At 45.8% G+C, this 16,546-nt stretch overlaps 1 protein-coding gene across 1 annotated transcript in view; it reads left to right on the top strand.

Moving 5' to 3' along the window:
* The window catches only part of LOC146831111 (carbonic anhydrase 3-like), a 265,313-nt gene that overhangs the window by 207,041 nt on the left and 41,726 nt on the right, over positions 1-16,546 (top strand). Inside the window, exon 4 of the mRNA XM_085605341.1 lies at positions 3,660-3,752. Within this exon, the coding sequence (XP_085461467.1) occupies positions 3,660-3,752 (93 nt within the window). The remainder of the gene's footprint in view (positions 1-3,659; positions 3,753-16,546) is intronic.

Here is a 16,546-nt window from a genome sequence, read left to right as displayed (position 1 = left end):
AAATTTGCTCAGACCGCTGTTGAAATTCTGAAATGAGTATAAGAAAGTTAGGGCGTTGGGGGGAAACTTTGGGGAAAGGAGATGGCAAGATGCTCAACAAGTTACCTAACTACACTCTTTGTTTATGATAGGCCGAAGAGTTTTATGTGAACTCTTATGAGTTTCATAAAAAAGTGCATGTGGAAAAATAGCTGCAGTTGTGTATCTTTGCAAGAAAGACAAGTGACAGGCATAAAATGGCACGAGCGATATGGGTTATATTCATGGGCACTAGAATTCTGCTCATGAAGGAATTGCCTAGCAAGCTGATTACATTATTCAACAATAAGTAAATTATGAGGATATTACAGAACTTTGTGTGGCAGTATTATTTTGATATTTCGTCATTTGGACACATTTTACTACTGTCTCAGCAAGGGTTTCACCACCTTAGTACCAGTTTAACAGCTAGGTGTAGTAGCAAGCACCCAAATCTGCATGTTATTCTGCAGTTTTGGAGTCTAAACTCGGGATATGTAATTATCTCACACAATACATTCCAAATAACTCTGTGTCTGATTTTTTTTTGACACAATATTTATAGCATCAAACACCAGGGCCCTCTTAATCAGGCACTACGGGGCACATTTAGAGTTTGGGCAATGCAGGACATCCAGCCAAAAACTGGAGGATGTCACATCTTCCAAACTTGTGGTTCCTCTGCTCTATGTAGAGTTGGAGAAGCACCTGGTTTCCAACGGGGGAGCCTCTGCTGGCTCCACGGGTGGAAAGACGAATGGCCTGTCTTGCCGGGGACTATTGGCCAATATATGACAATACATCCACCTTATTTAAAATGGTCATTCTGTTGACATGTTTCCTGTTCAGGAACGGCAGGGAAAGCCTAGAGGTCTGGAAGGCCAACCCAAAGAATTGCCAAAACACAGAAAACTTCCCTCACACATGTACATTTAACATTGGCAATAAGTCCATTCATTAAAGAAACCCACAGACCAAAATATTTTTATAAAAAACATTTTTTAGTTCATTTATTTATCAAAATATATCTTTCTTCATGATTTTCTATGCATTTTTCTTCATTTTCATATGCAATGCATTAAACATCACAAAAATTCAATAAAACAAGACAAAAGCCCAGCACAATGATATTGTAGGGTACCTATTTGTAAATATACATGTAACCACCTCAACCACCACATAAGGAAAAACCAACAATAACTAACAGAATACAGTACATAAAACAAGAATAACAAAAGCGGACAAGAAAAGAAGCACTTCTTCTAAATGAACAAAAAAATTTTGTTTAGAAAAATAATTTTGCTCTGTGGGTTTCTTTAATTAATGGACTTATTGCCAATGTTAAATGTACATGTGTGAGGGACGTTTTGTGTGTTTTGGCAGTTGCTTTTTCCCTGGTTCCTTCCCCACCCATTTAACTCTTTCAGGGTCCCTCTTTCGTTTATTGTTGAACCCAAAGAATTGACCTCTGCATGCTGGGATTAATCTCCCAGAACATGCGGGACATTTTTTTTTTGGGGGGGGTGCTTGTTTTTGAAAAACAAACTACTTGGCTGAACAGGCACATCAGACATGGCACCCTCTCTGTAAAGCTTCAGTGTCTTCAGTGGAGCCACTGAATGGACTGATATCCCAGCTTGCCCGGAAAACATCTGTTAGTAATGAGGGTGGTCTTGAGCCAGGGGAGTGGACGACATCCTTTTGCTGACCTGGCAGTGGCAATCCGCCATTCTCCAGAGTAGCCCGCTAGTGTCTATGGACCTGATTCCAAGTTCTGCAAAACCTGGAAGGTATTTGCCCGACCTGATAAGCCTCATCAGCGTATGGTGAAGTGTTTACTTGGAGTAGCAAATACTTCTATTGTAGCTTTATGCCTCTGGGACTAAGGCATTATATGTAGATTCTATATTTAATGCTCCAAAATCGTCATGTTCTACTTTATATGGGCGTTTTTCCTTTATGTATTTCACTAGATTTTTCATGATGAATTATCTCAAAGGAAAACTGAAGGTGCCATAAGCAATAATTTTTAGTCTTAATTCCAGTCCCTGCACAAACTCCTGTTTGTAGATGGATCTAAATGTACCCCCACCCCATACTCAGGCTTATAGGGCCTCATTCAGATTCTGGCCGGAGGTCCCCAGCGGGTCGGAGGGGATGACCTCACCGGTGAAGGACCACCCTCCTATGTAGAGATCCCCGCATGCAGGGCAGAAATCTCTTTGCTGTAAAGGGAGCCATACTGACTTTCTGCTGCGCGTGCACTAGGCTTAAAAGTGCCAGTTTGGCAAAGTTTTTGTTTAGAAAAAATAAACTCCCAAAGTGGGCAATTATTTTCACTGAACATGAAATAAATGACCCAATATACAGGGAGTGCTCGCTATGAGTGTGAGGGCAGTCAGAATTTTCTTTGTCTGTGCCCATCATGTCTAACCCAAGCCCTGACCCTAAGTTCAACACTATCCCTGACATTAATCTTCATACTAAACATAACAGTGCACCTTGCTCTAACTACTAAACGTACCCTTGTACTTACCTCATTCAAGGCAGTGGTATTCTTAGGCATGGTATTTTCAGAATTGTTATTCTCAGTAATGGCTTACAGATGTTTATTCTCAATGTTCGAGTGAACTGTTGGAAGATATGCTGCCCCTTTGAGAGGGCATCCAGATGAGATGCAGGAATATCATTTAAAAAAGCTGCCCAGTTTATTGTGTCGGCTAGGATTTTTGGCATACCCTGAAAAATTTAAATTATACAAATATTGGTACAGTTGTTCGACAACTATATTTTTCATCTATTTGTAATTTTCTAATATACACATCAGACTCAGCAGAAACCTTATACATTGTAATGTAGGATTCTTAACACTCCAGCTTAGCATTTAAGATGCCTTTGGGCTCAATAGTCCACAGGAGATGCATGTGGATAACATTTCTAGCACCGGCTGATCTTGTTGATATGACGTCATAGTGCTGAGCGTGGTAGATAAAAGCCTGGTGAATTATGTGTGCTGTAGTTTAGTTGTGACTACCTAGGTAGGATTGGCCATTGCGGCAGATTGTTCTAAGGTAATGAGTCTGGATTCCAAATGTTGTATCTCCACTGATAAATATACCAACATGTGGGATAAACTTCCAAAGGCAAACTGCAAGAGCTTGAGTACCAGTTTCACCTGATCTCTGAAAATACTCTAGCATAAACGTCTGGCTTTACTTCTGATGTTCATCTTGAAAGATCCCAAATTGGAATGTATTTAATGGAAGTTTTAGTGCAAAGTGGAGACTGAGGTACATCTGTCATGTTAGGAGTCCAGTAACTGTCCTTTTGGGCCAGTGTGATTTTGTTCACTCACTTATGACCTACTAACTGCAGAAACCATGACACCCCAATGAGCCTCTGAGTAAGGGTATGAGCTGCCACCGCAGACATTTCATATTGTGTAAAAACATCCCTTGACATCCATGGGTATTCACTGTCTCAGATACAAGTAAGATATTTCCAGGGAAGCCAAATTTATATTAAAAACAGATATTTAGCAAACATCTTAGTTTAACTTCTGGGATCACATGTTAGTTGCCCTGCACTAATTTGAGGACTAAAGATTGTCATGCTCTCTAACTCTTTTTCATTCTGTACAGATACATTTGATTCACTGGAATAACAAATACAGTAGCTTTATAGAAGCACTCAAGAATCCAGATGGAGTTGCCATTGTGGCCATTTTTATGAAGGTAGGTGAAGTAAACATCTTCTTTTTACTCCTCACAGACATTAACTGTTCTCATCTCAAAATCAAGTGTCCCACGTAAGCCCCACTGCACTCGGCCACATTCTTCTTGAAACCCAGAGGCCCCCTTTCTGTATTCAGCTTCACTCTCTTGAAAAACCCAATGCCTCGCTCTCTGCATTCAGCCTCGCTCTCTCTAAACTCAGGTCCTCCCTTTCTACATTCATTCACAATCTTCTTTAAACCCAATGGCCCCTGGTAGATTCAGCAACAGTCCTTTTTTTTAGACCTAATGTCATTGTTTGTTCATCCAGCCACTCTTTTTGACTAAGCCTGGTGCTTCCCTTTCTCCATTCAGCCTCACTTCACTGAACCCTTTGCGCGCTTTGAGCATTCAGTCAAATCTGATTCAATTCTCCCTACATGCGTGACCGCACATTTCATTCATTCATCAAGATGCTGCTAATGGGTTAAGTTGCCCTTCTTTTGCCTTATATTTCTCCTTGTTTTGAAGGTGTGCTTTCTTCTGCTTGAGCTATCTCATCTTTCAGTGGGACTGAACGGGTTGCACGCTGAGTGGAGGCTGCCACCTTCTAGGCATGAGGGTCATTATGGGAGGTGGAGCAGCGAGTGGAGTTTGTGACATGGTGGCCTTACAACCACTGTGTCATACTTTGAATCCCACATAGGTGCAGTAAATATAATTATTCTCAATACATGTGAAGGGAAGAACGTGGTGGTGGTGGTGGTAGCTTGGTTGAAGAGGGACATCACCTCTGAATGTTGACAGCAAAGGATAAGTGTGGCTTCGGAAGGCACCTGAAGAACTAGTAACAGACTGAGCAGCTGGCATCAGTGGAAGTCACTGCAATGGTGCTAGCCTGCTCAGCCTAAGATGTGGGAGATGTGTAAGGGTTCCCAAAGAGCTAATGGTACCTAGCAAAAATAATTCAACAAGCTGTGGACGTACAGGGCCATGATAAAAGGGAGCAAACTACATCGTAAGTCATCCTATGAGAGCCATAGAGGCTGGAAGTGATGCAGGGTTCCCCGAACTGAGACAGAGTGTAGCAAGCATGGGCTGGTCAAAGAAGCAGTAGAAGCTAAAGGCAGTATAGGGCGGACCAGGCACTGAACAGTGACCAGTGGAGCCGTGTGGGGCAAGAGGAATGGCGTGGAAACCCCCAGCGTGCAGTTTCATGAAGTAGGCTTAGCAGTGTGTATATCATAGGAACATTGAGAGCAGTGATGCATCATGGGTTGGCTGCATGGACTGTGCTAGAGTGCGTGGAGATGGCCAGAGGTCCACTGGCCTCAAGACACGCAGATGAAGCAAGCACCAATTTTTTGTAAGAAGTGCTTGGTAAGTAGGGCAGTGTGCACCAGGGCAGGTCATACCCACCTGTATTTAGGGGACGGTGCCTATAGTGGCAGTGGTTCAAGTGGTGGGCACAGGACCAGAGACAGGAGGCCAAAGGCCCAGCTCTGTGAGAGTGACCATGTGACAGTCATGGAACTGCACAGTGACAGTGGATGAGAAACTGGTGGAGGAAGTGTCACACTGATCACTGCAGGAACGCCTGGAGTGGGGGGAACTCTAGTGCTCTGGAATTCATGATGATGTCTGACACACAGACAGAGACCTCTAAAGTATTGGTGACAGGTCTAAGGGCTTCAGGAACAGCAACAGGGCACGTCAGAGTGGAGAACAATGAGCAAAGGTCTGCAGTCGGGAATGGTACTGCTCCTGAGAAATACTGTCGGTTGTTGGATGGTTAGGCAACAAACAGGAGAAGAGCCAGAGAAAAAAAGACTGGGGATGCTGGGGGTTCAGTTAATCAAGGGAGTGACTCCGAGCATGAGGATGAAAAAGAATTATGGCAGGCAAGGGATATAAGTGGCATAGACAGAACAGGGGAGATTGTGAGGGGCAGGTTTGGGGATGGGTTTAACAGAGGAAATGTGAATGCACATTCCATTTGACCATTTTCAGAGAGCATGGGACTTTTTTTCAGAGAAGTCAAGCTGAGGCAGTAAATCTCATGTAATCCAAGCAACATTTGTAGAGCACGTAGCTACCTGTGCGCATCCCAGCGATGTTACTGCGACATAGACTGGACCCCGTGCTCTAAAAAGGGGTTTCATTTAAAAAGACAGGTTTTGCAGAAGTTTGCAGAAAGTCAATTCATTGTCAGTGGCCCGCAAAGTGGGAGGGAGGGAGTTCCATAGCTTGGCTACGTTGTAGCTGAAGGACCTTCCCAGCTTCTCATCTTTTTAAAAATGGGGGGACTGCTACCTGTTGGGTGTTTGAGTATCAAAAGTTTCTCTTAGAAATGTAGTAGGAGATCAAAGGTCGTGAGATGGGGGTCATTATCTGACAGGGCCCTGTGGGCTATACAGAGTGCTTTGAATTTGATACACTGCTTAATTGGAAGCAAATGAAGGGAGGCCTGCTGGATTGAGTTGTGCCTGGGGATATTCAGCAGGGTACGGGCCGCAGAGTTCTGTACCACTTGCAATTTATTGGTTACAATTTTTGGGCTCCCAGGTAAAGTGAATTTCAGTAGTCAGGCGAGAGAGTATCAACACCTGGCCCACAAGCCTTCTAGAGATTGGGGGGAGTAGATACAGAATTTTGCAGAGCATTTTGAGAATGCCGTGGCAGTTGGCCGAGTGCTTAGTAGCCTGGGATTCCATTGACAGATTTGTCGAGGAAAGATTAGTTTGTGTACAGCCGCTGTAGCACATTGGGTTGGAGACGATAAAGATTGGTGAGGGGGACTTACAGAGGGGGAGTTGTCAGGAGAAAGGGAAGAGGACAGACTGCAGTGGTAAGGAAGAAAGCACAGGAAGAGGCATAAGCATAGGGACGAGAGGCAGGGAACTTGACCGTGATGCTAGTAGGGACAACCCAGAAGAAGCTTCCTTACATGGGAATTGTGGCACCGTTGGGTAGCCATGTAATGCTGACTTTGAAATTGAAAGAACGGGTGAGTGAACCTACGAACATATTTAAACTTTGCCATACAGAGACAATATGTAAGGAGAAATGAAAAAGAGAAGAAGAGAGCTTTCTATCTAGGAATGGTGCCTACAAATATTGAAATGTGAACAGCAGCATTCACTATTTATGGCAGTATATTTGTGAAAAAGATTCCAGAAATCAGCCTAACCCTGGCCAAGTCCCTAGGGCCAGATGTACAAACAGATTTTCTGTTGATAAACCCTGCAAATTTCAGGATTTGTGAGAAGAAAATGTGTTTTTTAAATGTTCTTATTTCGATTCGGTAACATACTACCGAATTGCTAAATGGGTGTAGGAAACCGTTACAAATTGGTCTTTGGAAGGGGCGTGTTTCGAGTGTCCCTTCCAAATAGCAATTCTTTATGGTATGTATTAATGTTTTGCAACTGAAATCTGACTACTGAAAGTAAGTAGTAAGCCATTCACAAGTGAAAAGGGGTCACCACCAAATCCCTTCTCCTTTGTGAATGGACTAAACACATATTTCTGGAGTAGACATTGGTCCACTGCTTTCACTTAAAAAATAGTTTAAAAAACTTTTTGTTTTAAAACCATCCAGTTTTCCTTTATGGAAAGTGGGCTGCTTTAAAAAAAAAAGATTGATTCATTTTAAGGCAATCATTGACATGGTGGTCTGCAGACCACAGGAGGCAACCACCCGTATGATGGCAGGGAATGATAGTAGGTCTCATTTTGTGACCTACCTCATTAATATTCATGAGTCAGGTCGAATTGTTGGGAGACAGCGTTTACAACGCTGTCAATACCATGTGCGTTGATAACGCGAAAGTTACATCGTCCGCGCTGTTACCACGCATGGCCTTACATCGCAAGCCGTTTCAACGACTTGCGCTAGATGGCGTGCAACACCAGGGAATGTGTTGGATTTTAAGTCCAACACATTCCCTGCTGTTGCGCTAACTGGAGTAGGAATAAGTGATTTATACTATTCCTAAGTCCAGCGCACCATTTAGTGCAAGTCGTAGAAACAACTTGCGATGTAATGCCTTGCGTGGTAACGCGGGCGATATAACGTCCGCGATGTAACCTACCGCGTGGTATTTGCCCGCGGATTAACGTCATACATTCCGAATTGCTAACCACAGCGATTCAGTATTTTGTGAACCAACCTATTAGTAGATAGGTAGGTTCACAAAAAACCATAGGATTCTTAAAAATTCGGTGTGTAATTAACAACCACGTTTGTAAATTTTATCTTAGTACATCTTACCCTAGAGGTCATACTGAAGGCTCAGATAACCTTTGGAAGGATGGCTTGGCTTTGCTAAAATGAATGGTTCAGCGCACCAAGGGAGTTAGACCCCAACAAGTCGTGCAGAGATTGACAAGGAGCTGTGGCTGCAGATGAAGGTGCACACTGGACCTGGCCTGTCGGTGTCAATTGCCAGTGATTTACCACTTCTCTATGCCCACTTATTAGGACTACCCACCCTGAAGGATAGGAGAGGTCAATCAAATGATGAAAACATGGACACATGCTGACATTTTAACAGAGCAGCATGTTACTGGTCCACATGCAAGTTTAAGCACAAATGCACAAAGTGTGGAGCAAAACACTCCCTGCTGCGATGTTTTAGAGACCAAGGACTGGGAGTGGAATTTAGAGGTCGTCGTAATAGTAGGGGATATCTGCGGAAGGACCAGGATCAGTTACGGTGGCGGCAATAGAACCATGGTTGACAAAGTACTCAGCTATTGCTATTTTGTTGAGAAAAGTAATTTTATTTGGTTCCCAAATACAATATAAAGAACCCCTGTGAGGCCAGTTGCAAAAAATGTACAGTCAGTGAAAGTCAAGATGACCATAGTTAAAGGCAAACTATTGAAGGAGGTGTATAGTGATAGGATGGCTTGCCCCTTTCAAGTCATGCTGATTCCTGAAGTGATTATTTCCCCCTGGGAGTTGTGCCAAACAAGCTTGGGTGAACGTCTAACTGATACATCAACTTTTGTGGCTGGAGGGGAATTTGGTGAATGATAATATTATTCCAAAGGATTACTCCATTTGATACTCCAGCATAGAGCTGCCATCAACATGGCCACTATCCCTGGTGATTTTCAGTTATAGCCATTGAGTTTCAAGCTCAGCTATATGTGGATAAAAAAATGCTGACAAGGTTGGTTGTTCAGTGGCATGAACTATCTTTGAGAAGCTAAGCATGGTTTATGAATGCGTTGTGCCGAATGTGTCAGTGTTTGAGAAAGTGCTGCACTTGACTACCTTTTACTGGTAGGGAGAGCAGATAGCTGCAACAAATGCAGGATACTAAAGACCACTCTAGAAAGACAGGCAAAACAATTTGGGGTGTTTTTGGCTCCAGTAAGAACATAAGGACAGTGATGGTGATGACGATTTTGAGCATTGAGTTGGGCTCAATTACCATGGTATGCGTATTGCCAGCAGGCAAACTTTAGTGACTAAAGATGCTGTTGGGAGAAGTGGTAGGAAGAGACAAATGGAAGTTCTGCTACAGGAGCTGCTTAGGCACCTGAATTTCATGTGCAAAGTACCAGACAGAACATTTTGGAGTCAAATGGCATTTTCTATGGTGGGTGTTTTGAAACTACCATTCGATCAGGGTTATAGTTGGAATGAGACAAGATATGCAGACTTGGCTTTTTTTCAAACAATAGAATGACAGTGTGCCACAGAACGACCAGGAGACTTGGACCAGGGGGTTTGGCCCTTTTTGGGAAGGGTCGAGAATGTTCAGAGCCTTGGCCAGGGAACTGGATTAGGGAAATGCATTATAGCACTTTTTTGAAGTAGTTCCCTACAGTCATAATGGTGAGACTCGGACACAAAAAGTTAAGTAGATAACTTTTTGTGATAAAGAATGAGGCTGTAGTTAGGGTAATCAGCTGACTGTCATCCAGTGAAAGATGGGTGTTGTATTTGATAAAAAAGCTGTTGTTAAGATGCCTGCAATGAAAAATACTGTTCTGATCATGGCATAACCCAGGTTTGGAAAATGGGGACCCTGATGCACTTTCATGTTCTCAGTGGTCAAGATTCTTTGGACAGTTCCCAGATGCAGAAACAGGAGGGTCACCAGTGCCAGAAGACAGGACGGCCCTAGAGCAGTGACGGCCCTGAGACTTGCAGAAGGTTTGCTGTGCCCTACTATGAAGACCTCGTATAGCTAAGCATGGACAAAAGTCGTGTAGATGGTGTACAAAGAGGATGAACAACAGTACTGGGATGGAGGACAGGGGGTGAATGTAGCTAACTTTGTTATAGTGTTAAATGAGAAAAGTCTGGAGCTTCTGATGATTTCTGTGAAACCAGCTAGGGTAGTGTTTGAGGGAAATGCTTTTGGGGATATGAGTCATCAAGTGAAGAATTTGTGGGGGAGGCGCTAGAGGGCACGTGGCACGATGGCTGCGCCCTAGTGCAGCTCTGCCGGCTGAACTGACTATCCATCCTTTATCTAGCTAATTACGCGGCAACCAGCCCCAGGCCCTTGTGCCTATCTACAGGATCTGAGCCCACAAACTATGTTGCTGTGCGGGGCGGTCGGACTTGTGAGCGGAGCCCAGGCGAATATAAAATGGCAGCCGCCGAGAGAGACAGAGGTCCCTGGCCCTTCCGTGCCATAATCAGCGGGCTTGTGTTACTGCTGGGCCCTGCCGGTGCTTTTGGCTGCTGCTGCCAGTCGGTACCTGCGGTGAGAGAGTGGGACATGGGTGCCAGTGGTGAGACTGATTGGCGGCAGCTGCCTGTGGCTTGACCTGGCATAGGCGGGCACTGCATCCCCATAGCAGCGGGGGGTCTTCTGGCACATGGTGAGGCCTGCCTGATCTGATCGGTGTTTCGGCGTCAGTGTGGGCACCAGCACCGGGTGCTGCCGGGCTCTGATACTGAGCGGTGGACTGCTGGCTCCGGGCGTTGCCGGGCGCTGCTACTGGACTTGCGTCAGAGGGAGCTGAAGTGACGGGGCCTGCTGTGGAGGCCTTTCTCTGACTTGATCGAGGCCCAGATATCCTATGGAGTGTGCCCGGCGGAACCGGGGTGCCTGCCTCATGTTTGTGGTTGGTGTGATCGGGGCCCTGGTGCTGGCGCACACTGGGCCTGGTGCGCACATTTGAGCCTGCACTGCAGACTGTGCGGGTGGATGAGGGCGAGCCTGCTCCTGTGGGCCACGCTGGTGTGCCTGTGCAATATAAACTACGTTGTGCTGCCTACTCCAAGGATAGGTGCTGCAGCTGCCTGGCCTCTGGTGTGTGGGATAAGCTTCTTAGCACAGCTGAGACTACAGCTACATAGCGAGCAGAGGTACTGCACATGGTGGCTGGGCCCTGGTCTGTATACTGCTTGTGCATAGGGGATATGCGCTAAAATGGGCAAAACTGTCAAATCGCAGTCACGCCTAACGTTCGAAAGGTGCGAGCCGTGGAAGACTCAACAAAGACATAACTCAGACTTTGAGTCGGAGGGTCCGGCTGCAGCGGCTCCTGCGCTGGATGCAAACAAAGCTTGCAATCCATAAACGGCAAGATAGACGCGCTCAACTTGCGTATGGACCCTGTGACTGCGAAGCTCGACAAGGCTAGGCGAGATGGAGAAGCGCGTCTCTACTGCCGAAGACGACCTCCAAAGCGTGATCACTAAGACCTTAAACATGGAGAAGGTGCTTGCGGTCATTAAAGGCGAAGAACGAGGACTTGGAGGCCAGATCGAGGCAGAACAACCTGAAAATCACTGGCCTGTCAGAATCGACCAACACCGGGAAGATTGAGGTCTTTGTCGAGGAGCTACTGAAGGATATTTTTGGGCAGGAACATTTGTCCTCCATGCTAATTGTGGAGTGAGCACACCGCTCACTGGCTGCCCGCCCGGTCCCTGGGGCCCCGCCACGTCCTTTCATTGCAGGGCTGCTCAATTATAGGGACTGCGACTCGAATGGAACGCGAAAAAGGTTTAATCACCTACCAAGGAAATGAGCTGGAATTCTTCACAGATTTCACCGTAGTGGTTCAAGCGGCAAGGATGGAATTTTCACCAGTCAAAAATTTGCTGAGGGCTGAGAACATTCTGTGCGCCATGCTATATCTTGCACGAATGAGAATCGGATCTGAGGGTGCCGCTAGGATCCACAACAGCCCCAAGGCGGCCATGCATCATACTAAAGCTCTGAAGAAGAGACGGCGAGATGCAGCAAGTGACGCTGATGGAGAGGAGCAGTAAGTGCAAGGCTGGGACTACATATCTTTAACTGTTACCTGGGGATTGGCTGCGGCCCTTTGGCTGCGGTGATGGAGGGGGTCGGTAAGGGATTGATCGCTATAATGAGGTAAAGCACTAGTGTTATTTCATGTAGATATCTTGGTGCCAGGGTGGCACCCCCTGGCTGTAGTGCGGGCACGGTTGGGTTATAGATGGCCTACTCCCCAATGGGCTCTGGACACTCGCGGGACTGCCGCGTTGGCACAATGTACACGTTCGGCCACCTCCCCGGTAAAATGAGAGGGTAACTGCGCTCTAGCATTCACAATGGGCTTACCCCGCTTTTTTCACTGGGTGCTCTGTCTTGGGGGGGGGGATTGTTCACCTTGTAATGGGCTGTCTTCAGCAGGTTGGGGGTGCTGAAGTGGGTGGGGCGGTTGGTTGGTGGGGTAAACTATGTTGCAGGTGCAGTGCAAATACTGATGCAATACATTATCAAAATTAATGTGCTAATTTGGGGCTGTGGTAGGGGGGATCCTATGAGCTATGTTTTGAATATGCAGTTTCTGGTGGCATGGTTAAGTTAATCACCTGTAATGTGCTAGCTTATCCTGAGAGGAATGATATCCAGGTGGTATTTCTTCAGCAGAAGCATCTTACCAAGCATTCGAAATGCAATGTTGGGGCCTGCTGGGCCAGTGTGCGCGTTGGCAGCATCGTACTCATCATATTCTAGGGGTGTGCTGGTGTTAGTCAAGAAGGGCACACCGTTCACTCTGCTTAGGACTGAGGCAGATGAGCAGGGCAGGGTGCTACTGCTGCAGGGCAAGCTTGGTGCAATGACTATCATGTTTGTTAATACCTATGGGCCAAATGTAGACGATCCAGCTTTTTATAATGATGTTTGGAGGCATATTGGGTCGTTTATCTCTTCTGTTGCGATATGGGATAGGAACCTGAATGTGGGCCTGGATCATCAGCTGGATTGGTCGGATGGTTCAATGAGACAGGGTAATCAAGCTGTGCATGTAATTAATGAGCTAATGGAGGTGAAGGAGATTGTGGATATCTGGCGCAGTCACAATCCTGACAGTGAGGAAGGGGACTTTTGGTTCTCGTGCATGGATCGTGGTCTAGACTGGATCACTGGCTGGTTTCTACGGAAACAGCCACGTGGACAGTGACAGTTAAACATCTGGCAAAGACGCTGTCGGATCACGCACATGTGTTCCTGGAGTTGAATGTGCCCACTCTCGCCAGGCCGCCATTTTAATGGCAGTTACAGCTGTCGTCCCTATTGGATCAGGTGTTTCGGACTTCAATTGGCAGCGCCATAATGAACTTCTTTATTGAAAAATGAAGGGACAGTCGATGAGGCCAGTACGCTTTGAGAGGCATTTAAGGTCACTATCAGGGGGGAATGTATTGTGGCACAGGCAGGTGTATTAAAGGTGCTTCAAAATAGGTTTCAGGGCCTGAGTGAGCAAATTAGTACACTAGAGAGCGGCTATTAACAGTGCCCTTCGGCTGATCTTCTAGCGCGAATTGGAGAATTGGTGTCGGAATATAATCAGGATGCTGAACAGGAATTATTACACAGGTCCAGAAGATGTAAGGCACATACCTATGGGGAGGGAGGCAGGCCCACTCGCTCTCTGGCACACAAACTGGCTCTTCCAAAGGGGCAGGAACAAATAGTAGAGATCCTGAGTAATGACTCGATCCCACAATATACTACACATGATATTTGCAAGGTGTTTCTTGACTTCTTTGCAGACTTATATGGCGAGAGGCTGACGGTGAGTGACAGTGAGATTGCTTCCTATCTGTAGAACATAGCGCTTGGGTGGTTGTCTAATGGTCAGCAGGAGTATTTAATACAGCCCTTTATGGTGGAAGACGTCAGGAAAGCAATAACGTCATTACCGTCAGGCAAAGCTGCTGGGTTGGATGGGCTGCCTAGCGAGTTTTATAAAACATACGCTGAAGCCCTGGCCCGAGACTGCTGGAGGTTTACGTTGAGGCTTATGAGAAGGGTGTCCTGCCCCCGTCCTTGAGGGAGGCCCAGATTGTAATCTTTTTGAAGGAAGACAAGGAATCCAATAGATGTGAGTCGTATGGACCACTATCCCTCATAAATATTGTCACCAAAATATTAGCGAAAATCATCTCCAATAGATTGTAACCCTTGGACCCCATGTGGATACCCCCAGATCAGTCTGGATTTGTGCCCAAGCGATCGACTGTGTATAACTTATGCACCACGTTTGAGGTAATGCACCAGATAGATTTGGAGCTCCTGAGGTGTGGTGCTCCTGGACACAGCGAAAGCCTTTGATTCGCTCCAATGGGGTTACATGTTTGTGGTTTTACAGAGAATGGGGATGCCGCCATTCTTTCTAAAATGGGTGCGTCTTTTATATGCTGGTCCTGTTGCTAGAGTCCGGGTCAATGGATGGGCTTCTGGCCCCATCACAATTAACAGGGGCACTAGATAAGGCTGCCCTTTGTCTCCAATGCCTTTTTCATTGGCACTAGAGCCCTTGGCGTGTAAAATTAGTCCGCTTCATACTGACACGGCATTGGGATTCCGGCAGCGCCCGCTAGCAATTTCACTGTATGCGGATGGCATGATGCTATAAGTTCGAGAGCCGGCTATGTATCTGGCACCCATGCTTCGCAAATATATTGCGATCGTGAGGCACTCGGGGTTGGGTATAAACTGGGTGAAGTCCACAGTATTTCCGTTGACTGACTGCACTAAGTAAATTGCTTTGGAGTACCCACTTGCATGGTCTACTGAGCCAGTGAAATTCCTGTGGATTTGGGTGCATAGAGACCCAGAAACGGTGATCAGGATGAACTATGGGTGGGTAATAACTAAATTTCAGAACTTGTCACTCGGTGGACACGGCTTCCGCTGTCCCTGGCAGACAGAATTGCAGTTATAAAGATGACTCTACTTCCAAAGCTTCTCTATCTGTTCATAAACATCCAGATCATCATTAATACGCCACTTTTTAAAACATAACCGTCCTGTTTCCTGGCTCTGGTGTGGGCTGGGGGGCAGCCGAGGTGCAGCTAGAATACACTGACACTGACACTGCCGTTTGAGCGGGGTGGGTTTGTGGATACGGACCTGTGGTTGCACTACTTATGTGCTCATGTGCAATTTGCGCATTACTGATATTTCCCTCAGTGGATTCTGCCACATTTAGCTGTGGAGGTGGATACGTCTTTTCCCGTGCCGCTCACTGCGGTGGTCCTGCAGAGTGATAACGGGAGTCGCAGAAAGGAGATTAACCCGGTCAAATGCACTGTTAGGGAATGGAGGACTCTGGGTATTCGGGCAGGGAGGGAGTACTTATATGCGGCTGCCATGCCACTTGCTGCTCATCCTGGTATCTCGGCCGCCCAGGAACATGGGGCATTAACTGTAATGAACAAGGCAGGAGTCACCACGCTGGGGGACATGTATAGAAATGGACTTTTAATTACCCTGGAGAATTTCATTGCTGTGCAATCATATACAATGTATGGATTCACATACACTAGATTAAGAATGGCGATTAGAGCATTGTACCCTGAGTTCCCCCAAGAACCGGAGATATTGAGAGCATTGCAATTGGTGTTGACTGTTGGGGATAGTAAGGGTCTGATAACTAAGTTATATTGTGCCTCATATCAGGAACTGATATGACTAGCTCCTCATCCCTTGAGAAATGGAATACTGAGCTGGTGGTCTCCATGGCATGGCATGGGAGGATTGGGTGGCGTGTTGCACACTGACCGGGAGACTGACCGCCAACTATAACCTTTGCATAATACATATTAAGTATCTGCATCAGATGTACTATACCCCCGCACAACTGATGCGGTTCGGCTTGAGGGAGGATGCACGGTGCATCAGATGCGGGGCTGCAGGGGCAAACTTTGTACACCTGGCTTGGAAATGTGCAGCTATCCATAATTTTTGGCTGAAAGTTACCCAGGTACTAACAGATATGATAATGGAAAAGGTTGAATGTTAGCTGGAACTCTGCTTGTTGGGATTGGTATAGAAGCTAAAACCCATTAATAGATGCATAGTGGCTATCGCAATGCATTGGGGTGGGTAAAACTGAGCCAATGCTGGTCAGATGGATCAAAGACCTTGTGTATTATAAAGAACAAATGGACATCTACGATGAAGAGCTGCCGGAGGCGCCAAGGCCTAAGGAATTTTGGTCACCATTGATTGCATATCTCTTAGAACACCCTGATATGGTATAAATCATTTTTGAGTAATTCTTTTTCTGTGTTTAATACTTGGAATGTTTGCAGGACCTCCGAATGCACATAAACATACGTGTTGTGAATGCACTGCATTGCTTTGCACGCTTAGATGTATATATAATGTTGTAACTAGGGGAGTTGGGATAAAAAACGTGTATCCTCTGTACTGTCATGTACTGTCGCAGTTTGCGCGGTTGTGCAAGCTGTAAGTTGTAATTTGACAATGCAAAAAAAAAAAAGAAGAAAATTGACGAACTTGTGAGGAGAATACTGGAAGGATGTGTTTACACATTGACATTTTGAGGTGAGT

This window comes from Triturus cristatus, chromosome 5_1 (genome assembly GCF_964204655.1).
Source record: "Triturus cristatus chromosome 5_1, aTriCri1.1, whole genome shotgun sequence".
NCBI lineage: Eukaryota > Metazoa > Chordata > Amphibia > Caudata > Salamandridae > Triturus > Triturus cristatus.
Note: the sequence above shows the minus strand (reverse complement) of the source record. Positions and strands in the feature narration are given on the sequence as shown.